We start from the raw sequence: 13,641 nt of genomic DNA, 5'->3' as shown, positions 1-13,641 counted from the left end.
GGAAGATCTGTCAATTCCTCCCAATCCATGATCACAGGCACTTCAAATAAATTCAGCTGCATGTTGTCACAGGCAGTGACACAAGGGGATTTAAACTCACTGCAATCCGACCCTTGAGTCATTTCACAACTGAGGCAACTGAACCAAAACCACTCTGGGCGTCTCATCTCAGCCCTCCATGCTCCTGCAATCCGGCGGGTGTTAAGATCCATGGAAGTGGCCGGCTTCTACGACGAGGGAAGCTTTGCTATCCACAGTAGAGACAGCATTATTAGTCCCATCAGCGGCGGCTCTTACTGGAGGCTCGGTGACTCGATGTCGGAGCTGGGCATTGAAGAGCGGGAGAGAGCGATAGACTTCAGTGCTTACCTGGATTCAACTTTGCACTGTCCGCAGCTGGCGGGGCAGACGCAGCAGCAGCAGCAGCACCAGGGGGACGTTTACTCAGATTTCCTGGCGGAGAACAAGATCAAGAGAGTTGCAGCTTTTCAGAACTATAAGAACTACTCGCTGTTGAACGAGCTGGAGTCGAGTCAGTGCGACAACTTGCGGGACCCCAGGGAGCCCTACTCGCTGGGTTACACTGAGCTGCAGGAGACTCGTGTGGATAGTGTGCTCAGCCCTGACCTCGTCGGGAACCGCTACAGAGCTGCCGCTGCTGCTGCTGCTGCTGCTGCTGAGAGAGACGACAGTCGGGAAGACGCAAAGATGGAGAACGGGTCGTCTAGTTTTGACATGAGGTCCTACCTTCATTACCAGTCCACCAGCGGTAGTCTTGGAAACATCTCCACCGCGTCTTCGACTTGCTCCAGCCCGCCCGGCACACCTGCCCCGTCAGGTAAAAGCAGGTCACCATCGCACAGCGGCAAAATGTCCAGCGGCAAATCAAAGAAACGCCTGGACAAGGACAGTGAAGAATACAGGCTGAGGCGGGAGAGGAACAACCTCGCCGTGAGGAAGAGCAGGGACAAAGCCAAAATGCGCAACTTGGAGACTCAACATAAAGTGCTGGAACTGGCTGCAGAGAACGATCGTTTACAAAAGCGCGTGGAGCAGCTGTCCAGAGAGCTGGCCACCCTGCGCAACCTGCTCTCTGCCACCGGACAATGTTAAGAGACTCCACGCGGACCTCTGGGCTGCTCGTCTAGTCATTGATGGACTGTAAGAGCCGGGGTTGATCCGCGGAGCAAGTGCTGAAAAGGGTACGCTTCACAGGTGAAGACAGGGACCACCAGTTTACAAGGACACTTTGAATGGGACTATAGAAGTGGGTGCATGGATTGCGCAATCATTCACGATTCTTCACGTGTCACCTTAGCTTTATTCTCAGATGTTAATGTTGGTGTATGCAGTATTTCTGTGCAGGTTTTACATACATGCGAGTGAATTTCTACGTTTTGTGTATTCAGAGCAATGGTTGTCAAGGGAAGAGTTGTGCTGCAGTGAAATGATGCAACTCTTTGTAATACTATTGGCAATGAATGAAATAAGTCTAATTATTTAATATTAAAAGGTGAAATGCTTTAATTGTAATTGATATTTTATTGAATTAAAAAGATTTATACTTTGTCTTAACAATTTCTTTTGTAAATTATTATTTTCTGTCCTTTTGAAGCAGGTGCAAGCTGAGACAGACAGGGGTGTGTAGGCCTAATGCTCGCCTTAGATATTCACAATCATGATAGTCAGACTGTGCATTAGTAGGCCTAGATGTAAATTACAACATATTGCAGATAAAAATTGTCTGGACAAGGCAAATTTGCAACCTTTTACTTTAGGCCAATATGCCAAAATTGAAAGAGACACCAACACACTGTAGGAATTTGATCTTTCACTTTGGAGATAGAGGTAAAATTGATAAATACAGTCATCACTAATAAGGATACAGACATTTTAATAATGCCCTGGATCATCATTGTAATTAATTGTCATTTATTGTAACCACGAAGCAGAAAATGGCATCCAGTGGTTTGATCAGCACAGCTGCACAGTGACAGAAATCTGCTCAGTTACTGAATACAGAATATTGCATTTGTGTTTTTCCATTGCCATTAAACAAAATAGAAATATGAGGTGATTCCTCAAATTCAAGAAACAGACTCTTCACACTATTACTGGGTAACTTTTAATCCTGCAGCCATTTTGGTTCCTCTGTTTACTTAGTGATTTGAAACAAAACATCCAACCAATTTATGCTGAAATGAATCTGCTGACAACAGCAAAAAAAAAAAAAAAAAAGAGAGACTTGGTCACACTGCACGCAGCACAGAAATGTTAGTTTTATCTTTAGCACATGGCTCTGTCAATAGTTTGCTGGGTCCACTGGCCCAGAGAGAGGTTCAAGGTTGCATGGAAATTAATCAGCAACTAACCTCCTCACACCACTTCAGGTCACACTTCAACAGCCAAAAGCTGGCTGGGAGTCAGTGCTGGAGAGATATGAATAATCCTAAAGCAAACCTCCTCTATCCCTCAAGTGAAAAAAAACACTCAGCAGAAAATGTAGAAGTTAGAAATGGGAGTGACAAAGTAGGTTACACCAGACATGATAGATAAGTTGACAATTGGTTTGCTGTGGAATTTACCAAGCCCTCAGACTGCATTTCGCTGTGTGCACAATATGAAACGTATCTGTCAGGAGCAAGCAAACCCCAGACAGAGAAGATAAAGAAAACGGGGCATGGTGGGATTTGTAGGTGATCCGTGACAATTCAGGGTGTGGAGTGTTTTCCAACTCTCCCTTCAAACAGCAGAGAAGAGGTAAAACCTACTCTGCTGGTTTTTTGTAGAGGACACTCACACTAGGTGAAAATCTCTAAATAACAAAAACTGTGTGATGTTGTTTTGTTCAGTGAGAGATGACATTTTGAATACAGTGGATATTTCAACACACTCAGTGATGAACAGTTTAGCTTTTAGCTGTTGTGCAATATCCTCCCTTTCCAACACATCACCACTTGAAGAATGTTACACCCACTTTTAAATAAGACATTGTTATCCTCCATGTCCATGACAATAGCTGTAAGTAGTTGTGGCCTGGCTTTATGCCTTACTGGGTACAAAAGTAAAAATGATCATTTTTCACAGATCTCAAAAAATGTTGTAAAAAATGTTTAAGACACAATCGCAGAAACATAGTAATGCTTTAAATGACGTGGGAATAATGTAACATTCAACACTCCTCTGTTGTGAGTTTTTCAGCGCAGATCCTGCTCTTGCTCCTCTAGTCGTAGCTCTTAATGTTGGCACAGATTCACTCAAACATTCTAGGCATTCTTCGTTTGATGACCCCATGTTTCCTATTTAAGCCCCACGCAGTCTTTCCCTGCTCCTGGCTCACATGCTGACAGGAGAGAGGGAAATTCCCACACAGGATGACCTCTTTTCTTGAAAGTTTAGCCCAGCCCCCTTTCAACATTTTACCGTCAATGGGCAGTGTCTGTCCGTAAACTCTCCTCATTGCATCACAGGCTCCTCCAAAGGCCAGCTGGCCTCCTAAAAACTCCTCTGATAAACCAATACAAACACATGCACACACACACGCACACACCTGTCATGCTGATGTCCACTGTGTACCAGATGTTGTGAAATGGAAGAATTTCTTTTTTTTTTACCTCTGAGTCATGTTAGTTTTTTTTTACGCTCATTAGCAGTTGTTTGTTCCTCAAAACACTTTTCATTAACACATCAGATTCTGTTAATTTAAAAAAAGTCAGATGCTGTAGACACAGCCTAGTATTATTTAACACTTCTAATCATTTGATTTGGCTTTGGTCCAGTTCTTCTGACGTATTTAGTTAAACTGTTTCTCAGCAGACACAAGATATTTATTACTGTTTTACATCATGAATACCACAACTTACAGAGCAATTACACTAAGGGTTGAATAGGATTTGAGGCATCTCCACAGATAAGCTAATTTAGAACCATGTATAACACATTGTATGACACATTAATGTATGGTGTAGAGCTGTAACGATTAGTCGATTAATCACTTAATTGACTGATGGAAAATTAACAACTATTTTGATAATTGAATAATTATTTTAGGCACATTGTATGCAAAGATGTCAAGTATTTGCTGTTTCCAGCTTCTTGGATGTGAAGATTTGATGCTTTTCTATGTCAAACACGATAGTAAATTGAATATCTTTGAATTTTGGACTCATACTCATACAAAGCAAGACATTTGTAAATGTAATCCTGGTCATTTTTCACTATTTTCTGGCATTGTGTAGACAAATGGATTAATAATTAACATTATAATGTTAGGTGCAGCGCTAACATGGTACTTTGTAATAAAATGGGGAACCAAAATTTAGCTGTAACAGCCAGCTTTAACATGACTAATTGTTTCATGTCTTTATAATTCAATTTCAAATTTGTCATCAAACCAGTTATGAAACAGGAAACAGCACACACAACTATAACAAAGTTATTCTCTCTCAGTAAAATTAAAGATTGTGGCTATAAACTATTTTAATCAATAAGTTTATCAATGCAGCTAAACTGATAAGGTTGTTGTTTGTTGTTGTATTCAATATTTTTATTTCAGTCAACAAATCCCATGGAAAGAGCAAAAATCAACAATGTGTTAGTCCATCTCTCAATACATTCCTACCTCCCTACCCCGTCTGTGGAATTCAGCCCCAAGCTCATTGGTTCCTATTGAAGAAAGAAATCTTTAAGAAGAGGTGAGAAATACATACTTCCATTTTTTTACAGACCCACGTAACTTCCCAAAACATCTGGTCACTGTAGGTTTAGCAAACTATACACAAACAAGAGTAAATAGTGCATTTTTAAGGGACAATTTTCAGCCACAATGACAAGTCAAAATGTCTTCTGTAAAAAGGGTTGATTTGAATAAATGCACTGGCACCTATTAGAAAGGCTTCTGTCAGGCCTATATAAAGGATAAGATATTCAACATTTTTTATCACAGTCAACAAATGCCATCAAAAGACCAAAACCAACAATGTTTTAGTTCATTGTATGTAAATCCCTAAAACAGCTGGGCACTGTAGTAAAGTCAGAACACTGAAACGGGAGAAAAAATGCATTTGTTGGGAACTATTTTCAGTTGCAGATGAATTCGCATTTGATGTTCTAGTTAGTATTTCCAGCAGCAGGATGGTGTATGTGGCACTGAGTCAAAATAAACTACGGTGCCAACATTTATGGTAATGAAGGAATGTGTCACCTAGCACATAACTTGGTACAACAGTGTGGCTATAAGGTGTGTTTCTAATAGTTGTTGGACAACAATGAAGCTCTATGGCTCAGAGGAACAAGACATATTGTGTTGTGACTACGCAGACAATACTTGTTAGTAGATTCATCATTTGTTTTGGTCTTTTCATGAGATTTGTTGACAAAAAGTAAAATATAGAATATCAACAAGGTTTTAATTTAGTTAATCTGTTACTGACAGATACCACTGTCATTTAGTCTCTTCCTCTTTGTTATCCTGCATCAGACCACAATTAAACTGTGGAGTACCTCAAAGTTCTATTCTGGGTCCTGGTCTGTTTTCTACTTGCATGTCTTTTTTGCACATTATGTCTATGTTTTGCTGACTAAATAGAAGTTGTACATTACATAAAGCTGCATGCAGATACTCTAATTAGGTACTTGGGAGTCAGCTCTGTTTCCAGACAGAATTTTGAAAAATAGTTTTAAAGAAGTGTTCAGTTGTGTTGTGTCTAGCATTTCAAGATCCATCCTTGTTGATTTTGTTAATTTTTCTAATCTTGTTTCATCCCACAGACTTTGCACCAACTTGCACTAACCTCCTGTTGATTTTAGCCTAATTTTAGAGTAATTGAGAACACTCAGACACTGTAACAGTTTGTATAGAAATATTTGCTCAGAGTTTTAAAGAAAAACATAACTGACCATCCTAAATGCTCTCATGATTCTCAAATCGAGACCAAAGACAAAGGATGGCCAGGATGTCTGGGCCCCTAAATCTGAAATATCTGACATAGCAAGTAGCCAAACCTGTGCCATCTTTAACGTCATAATTAAACCAGATATTTATAAATGTAACACTTTGATTTTGCTTGTTTAATTACAGTTCCTCCTCTAAGTGAAAGGGAACAACGGATATCCGGACCATGGGTTGTAACGGGAAGCCAGACCTCCTGAGCTACGGTAAACGGACCAGAACATGATCTGTGTTGAAGTGAACCAAGATTTCAACATCTCTCATTCACTTCTGCTATTTTGCTGTAGATGACTGTGAAAACACAAAACTGACGAGCAGAAGTGACTTGCGGTCACTACACAGCAAGTATCCCTGCCCAGATCTTGTGTAACATAAGGCGCTCCTTGCAAAATTATCGTTTTCTTAATTATTAGAGCAACATTTGTGTGTGAGAAAAGTTTATTTCAATACACTGACAGTATGTCAAGGTTTGATTGGGGCTTTCTGCAGAGTGAACAACGGGTGTTTTCCTAAATGTACACATTACATTGTAATGACATCTCATTAATTAATCAATATATACGTAATTATATAATTTAAGTCTAAAACTTTACTTTCCACAGGGGTTTTAATACATTTTGTAATCTGACAGGATAATTGTAAATTGTAGATGTAAAAAATATTTTGTGCCAACTTGTGCTGGTTTAGATGCCCGTTAGGTTAAAATAATTTAATTGCTAATCATGTGCAAACAGATGATCAGTCAGAATACTTTTTGATATATTTGAGAAGTTTGTTCAGCCCACTGCAGGTCATTAAATTGGTCAAGCTGAAGTTAGTTAACTGTTTTTGATATTTTAATAGTCAATTCATCATTTATGTATATTTTAAAGCAAAAATGCCCACAAATTCTGCAGTTGCAGCTTCTGGTATATGAAGATTAGCTGATTTTCTTCACTTTAGACTTCAGGCAAATTTCCATGAGCATTTTTCACTATTATGCGACATTTTATTCTTTCTCATTGTTTTTTTATATTCAAATTTATTGATAAAGGAAAACAGCGGTAAAGACATATTCATACTTAAAAGTAGCAATACCATGATGCAAATACATCCCATTACAATAAGAAAATCCGTATTTAGCCTAAAAGTACATAAATATTATAAGCAAAATGTACTTAGATTATATATCTTGTATTATGTACAATGTATTATTGTATAACTATCATGGATACATTAATATATAAATATCATTTTACTGTTAAATTTGGTCAAGGTCAGTGTTTGGGATGTAACGGGATAAAGTAATAAAATTACAAAATAAGTGTAAGTATAATCTGTTACAGTTACTGAGATTTTTTTTTAAATTAAATTAAAGTTACTAATCAAAATGTAGTTGATTACAAAGGGGGCTCCATTTGAATAAATTCCTTTTGGTTAAAAGCTGATATGTAGAATATGACATTCATTCTGTTGCTTTGCATTTTTCTTTTTTGGCTGTGCAGCAACGCCTTCTTTTGGCATCTCTGTGTACAGCATGGTTCAGATAGGTGATAGATAGGCGAGAGATCTAACACCACTCACTAACTTTATTCAGAATTGTGTTTTCATTTAATATTAACTTGGAGAGATCATTTGGTTGTGGTATTTCTACAGCGTGCAAACAGACTAAATGAATGTTACTGAAAAGTAATCAAATAGTAATGAAATGTAGTTACATTACTTTTATGATTACATTGATGAAATGATTAGTCATTACTAATCATCAATTTACTATTATATGTAATATAATTCACCCTATTTTAACAGGGTAATTAGTCATCTATTGCGCTTCAAAAGTAACTTTCCCAGCACTGGTTGAGGTTTAACCAAATAAAATAACTTTACTTACTTTTAGATAGTTTAATCTATAACAATGCATCAAATTTTACAAGCTGATGATATGACTTGTGTGTAAAATATGTATTTGTAAGTAACAAGTAACTGTAGTTGTCAAATAAATGAAGCTTAATGTAGAGTACAAAAGGATCATATTTCCACCACTGGAGAAAAAGATTACATTTTATGCACTATATTTAAGAGAGACAAATGAACTTGTGACATTTTCACAATCAATCTTCAATAATTTTGCAGGTATGAGTTCAGTGTCACCTCAAACCAAGAAAGTCATTCAGATCAGTTTTCATCAGATATGAACCAACACTGATCTAACATTGATACACCTTTACCATGCTGGCTCCTACAAGCATACAAATGGACCTAAGTAATTTCTTCTGTAGTTCACTATGGCATGACTCCAGAAAAAGGAAGATGCCCCACCTATCTTTCGTGGTGCCAAAGTTCCTTCATTATAGAAAGTTCAGCCTATGGCACTGTTCCTCAAAGCTCACATCTAAAACTTTCCTAGATTACCAGACACTCTGACACACTGGTCAATTAAACTGACATCCTGTTTTATTTTGACAACCAGACTTCTGAAATTGTGAATATTATGGAAGTGAAATTTGTCCTCCTGCACGAGTGGGGTTGTTACTGTAAACTGTAGATGTTTTTTTCAATCAAGGAGGGACAGATGAATGATCTCCAATTTGTGGGACAATCCTGCAGGTGGATAGGATACATTCAGGTTGGTAATTGCAATTGAAATGAGCGGTAGCCCCGCCTGAGAGGGCAAAAATATGGTAAAAGACGACAGATGTGAGTTTGGATCAGTGATAGAAAGATAATCTGTGGGAAATGTTTCCTCTGGTCCTGTGACTGCATGTAAGACAGCCTGCAGGAGAATATTTTAAAAATGAAACAACACTGTTTTGTTGATGAGCCGCAAAATGTGCTGTAGGTTCTCAGCTGTACACTCACAAAATAACAGATACCAGCTAGATCTAATAGTATTAATGATGTGTGAGCTTTGACATGTTATGCAACAGGAAGTAGGGTGCGTTGACGAAGGTAGGAGGAATGACAACACCACCGACACTATGACTATGTGACAGTGATCACGTTGAACACATTTTACCTTTCACTTCATTTGCAAAGGTTGGTGTTACAAGCGCAGAATCAGCGTGACGCTCAGAAACACACGGCAGTTGTAACAAATTGACATGTTTTTCTGCTGTTGCTATGATGAAAACATCTATAGCGACGCAAAGGAACACTGTGGTGACATCTGTGGTGAGGCAGGCAGGTCAGCCAGCTTTGTTTACATGTTGACCATGTGTCGACGTCGACGTCATCACTTCTTGCTGCGTTCAGGGAGGAAGGATGCGGGAGCTTGAAGCGCACTAAGGGGAAGCACCAGCTCCAACCTCTGTATTTACGCTATGACCTACATGCATGGCTATGACAGTCGAGGTACTATATGTCACATCAATGTGTGTGTGTCGGACGGTTGGTCCTCAACAGCAGCAGACGAGGGGACAGGAACAGGAACAGGAACTGCTCACGGGTGAATGTCTCAACAGACGTAACCAAAGACATCAGCCTCTGACTGCGAGACTGCAGTTTAATGAGAACAACAACACAGTGTTTTTCCATTTGAGCTAAAATCAATCAAGTTGCGTCATTAGGAAAAGCAGATATTTGATAAGCTATTAGATATAACACAATGCCATGTTTAAGACACATTATTAGATTCATACTGATGCATTAATATATTTTTAGCATTTTACTATTGTAGCTTGTTGAATTGGAGCTACTTTTGACCTAGTTATATACAGTTCCTTAGTTTAGCTGGGCCCCTCCAAAGAGTCACAAGAGAAATCTGAGGGGTTGTGAGATGATTAATGTGGTAGGAAAACTATGCACATTTTTGTATTTTTTTCATTATTTTTTGTTGTGAAATACTGTATTAAATTATCTCTTTTGAAGTTAAACGATCAGAAGTTTAGATTGTTTTTCTCTTTTTCCGCTTTGGGCCTTGAACTGTTACATACATGAAACTATCTGAGAAGTTTAGAAGGGAAATTTTGTCTTTGGTGGAAATGCTAACAGCTGTTGATCAGAGGCCTCAACTAGATGTTGCTTTTTAGAGGGGTCATAATAAAAAACAAACAAACAAACAACACACACCACAATTGAGAGAGAAAAAAATTAAATTTCATATTAAATGATCCAGATCTCCCACAAAATGTTATGGGTTCTTCCCTGGCCCATGCCCCATCCCTCAACCAAGTTTGGTGCAAATCAGCTCAGTGACAAATAAACAGACACAGGTGAAAACACAACCTGCTTGGCAGAAGTAATAAAACATACAGCACAATGGCTGTCATAAAGAGCAGATCATCATAATCCAATGAAAGTAAAAAAATAAAAAATAAAAATCTGCCATAATAAAGTGCAGGATTTATTCCTAAAAAGGAAATTTAAAGTAGTTTAGTAAAGTTTCAGCTTAGAAACAAGGTTTTCAATGTGTGATTTAAATGACAGGTTTTGATCAATAAAAATACCTAAATATGTTTTGACCATTTCAATTTCAACCCCCTGAGCAGCTGAGACAAATCTCGAATGTAGCATTATCACAAAGATTATTTACATATTGCCTATAAGGAATAACAATGGTCCTAGTATTGAACCCTGGGGCATACCTTTGGGTATAGGGAAGAAGGAAGAGAAATACAAATGATTTGTTGTGTAAGATCTAATGACTCACAGGTAGATTTAAAACTGTCAGAGAAAGACGACAACCAGTTCTAGTTAAAAATCTAAGGCTGATAGTTGTTTGCGCAATGATGATAAAGCCTCACTACTTGCTGACAAAATGGCCCTTAAGAACTTTAAATTACAAGGCAAAAGTTCAAATTATCTGCTGAGGGATGACGGAATGAAATTTATTATTTATTTCTTACCTTTATTTCTTCTTGCCACCACGTTTTTGGGGACAGTCACAACAAAAAACACAACTGTAAATCTTTAACTGCAATGTCTTTATCAATGATAGATTTGTTTAGCCAAGTTTTAAAATAAAAATATCAGTAGCCTAGAACATGATTTCGCCCAGATTGTCACTAGGTCCAATTTGGGAGGTAGATTTCTGACAGGTGAAAGGTGAAAAACCATATGCTTTGTTGCAAAGAGTCCAAAATCAGTCTCATATCTGTATGCTAAATATCAAGCTACCATTAGCAACCGGTTAGCTTAGCTAAGACAGAAAACAGGGGGAAAAGGCTAGTCTGGCTCTTGCCAAAGGTAAGAAAATCCACCTACCAGCACCTTTAAATCTCACTAATTAAGATGTTACATCTCATACATAAACCAAAGTGTACAGACCAGTGACAGTGACGTCTGTTTTTCACACCACGGTTTTTCTACAGATTAATCTTAAGCTATATATTCATCACTGAGCTTTAGAGAAGGACACGACCAGGCTAGCTGTTTCCCCGTTTCCAGTCTCTTTGCTAAGCTAAGATAACCAGCTGCTGGTTTTAGTTGCATATTTACCATGTAGACATAAGAGTGGTATCAATCTTTTCATCAAACTCTCAGCAAGATAGCGAATAAGCATGTTTCCCAAAATGTCAAACTATTCCTTTAACAGTGAATTTTATATTTTTGTGTTTTTAATGCACATTACGAATCTATAAATAACTGGTAGCTACCTAAAGCAGCCAGATAAATGTAATTGAGTAATGAAATACAGTGGAGTAAACGTATAAAGACGGATGAAATGGAAATACTCAATTAAAGTTAAAGTACTTCAGAACTGTATTCAAGTACAGTAACTGAGTAAATGTAGTGAGTTACATTCCAGCACTGGTCAATACTGAAAGCTGTCTCATTCCCTCCCCCCTGGCTGGCAAAGTTTTGAAATGATAAGGGCATGAAGAGACATGGTACACCTGACAGTGTACTCACACTTATTGCTATCAAGTTTCCATTGCACAGTGCTGGTGTGTATGGTGACTCAGACTTTGCAGAGTCATGCTTGGAAAGACCTGACTCCCTTCGTATTCAGGAATTTCCTGATCCCTGCTCGGCTCCCTGCGAAAATGATCTGCAGGCTACAAAAGAGACTTACAGTCAAAGATCGTCCCACCCACCCTCACAGCTGGCCAGCCATTGGGAAGTTCCAGGTTAATAACTAAACTGAGGACACATGTTGGAAGAGTCAGCAGGGCAGGGCAGATATCCTTTTTGGTCGATTGTGAATGTGGAGTCAGCATTGTGCAGAATTAGGCTGAGTAAAGAGTCACCATAGTGCACTTCTGACATTTGTTCAAGCCACTTTTTTTTTCTTTTTTTACAAAATTGAAGTTGAATTTCTCACTAGAATCACAAACATTTTTTTAAAAAAGCGTAGGCCTGGTAGATGACATATATAGATATGACATACATTCAAAATACTATTTCATTTATTTATAATAGCAAAATGACAAAAGTCTTCACCACAAACAGCATGAGTCATGACTGCACTGTCAGATCAGACAGACTTTAGTTTCAAAAGAAACAACTGTGGCTTTAAGATGACTTCCGGCCCCACACCTTGATTGTAGTTTTCCTACTGCAGCTTGTTCAAGCTTGCTTGCTCGCTTGACGTCAGCAGAGCGGTGGCTGGGAGTGCTATTACTCACTGTTTAAGTTGCATTCCTGGACACCGCGTACCAGTGCCTGCCTCTTATTTCCCAAACAGGAAGTTCTAGCCAAGACTCTTGCCAAATCATCTGTGCTACACCCGAGCGGTAGAGTTCGCACAAGCAATGCATATGCCTCTAGACATGTTCTCCCTTCCTGTAGTGTTCACTCCCCATCATTGTGATGGTCTTTACACTTCAGTAAATATAAACTCACTCTTGGGGTCTTGTGTTGTGGAACAGTTTGTACATCAACCATAAGAGTTTGTGTGTCGATGTATTAAAAAGGAACTGGGTGTGTTTTCACAACAGGCTGTTGAGAAATAATTGTCTATCAGTAATGGCTGTGGTGAGATCAGCCAGAATAGATATTAGAATTTAAGGAAGGTGAAAAGCATCTTTGTACTCTTTGTATAAGTGGAAGAATCTGAATTTGAATAAAATGAGAGCAGTGTTTGTGGCGTGCAGCACGACTGTACCCTTACAAACTTCAGATTTTGTATGGTCTGCCAATAGAGGAATGCTTCTGACTACAGTTCACCATAAATAAAACATAACTGATGTGAAAACCCAGGTACGACACAGAAAACAGGAAAGAGTGGGCTGCAACAAGAAGCCAAGGTTCCATGTTCACTGAAAAAGCCGCCAAGAGCCAGTGAGTTTTACAGTCTTACAGAGCCACCTTGTGGTCTATTTAACGCACGTCACTGTCTGCACAATAAGAAGACAAGATTTTCTGAGATCACTGCAGATGTTTCATCCTCTGAAAAGAGTTTACCAGTTGTAACTAATTTAACTAATTTAATAGTAACTAATTATTAATTCTTGTTAAATCATGTTCTAATGTTTTTCATTTTTCAGATCAGTTATAAACAATAAGAACCATTTATTGGCTCCCATTGTCTGGTTTTTCTGTTTGACCACTTATTTCTACAAGGCCACAGACAATGGCCCAAAATCAATTTCTTAACTTTTTCGAACTGATGACAAACGGAAAAGTGGAAAAGACACTTTCAGGAAAAAATACATTCATAGTTCAAAATGTTCAAATGTCAACATCAGCTCATTGAGACAAATGGAAAATCTGCAGTGACCACAGAGATGGAAGCTACTGTACCTATGAATAAATAAATAGAAATGTATATA

The 13,641-nt window shown here is 38.4% G+C and overlaps 1 protein-coding gene across 1 annotated transcript; it reads left to right on the top strand.

Annotated features, from left to right (window-relative positions):
• On the top strand, window positions 1–1,578 carry cebpb (CCAAT enhancer binding protein beta). Its single transcript, XM_056385856.1, has one exon. The coding sequence runs from the start codon at window positions 211–213 to the stop codon at window positions 1,111–1,113; it is 903 nt and encodes a 300-aa protein (XP_056241831.1). The 5' UTR covers window positions 1–210; the 3' UTR covers window positions 1,114–1,578.
• Window positions 1,579–13,641: the final 12,063 nt, after the last annotated feature.

The sequence above is a fragment of the Seriola aureovittata genome, chromosome 9, assembly GCF_021018895.1.
Source record: "Seriola aureovittata isolate HTS-2021-v1 ecotype China chromosome 9, ASM2101889v1, whole genome shotgun sequence".
Lineage (NCBI taxonomy): Eukaryota > Metazoa > Chordata > Actinopteri > Carangiformes > Carangidae > Seriola > Seriola aureovittata.
The sequence above is the reverse complement of the archived record's forward strand: the minus strand, read 5'-3'. Positions and strand labels throughout refer to the sequence as shown.

Bases quoted from the DNA above. Each gene is read 5' to 3' on its own strand.
- cebpb (XM_056385856.1), top strand. From the start codon at position 211: ATGGAAGTGGCCGGCTTCTACGACGAGGGAAGCTTTGCTATCCACAGT.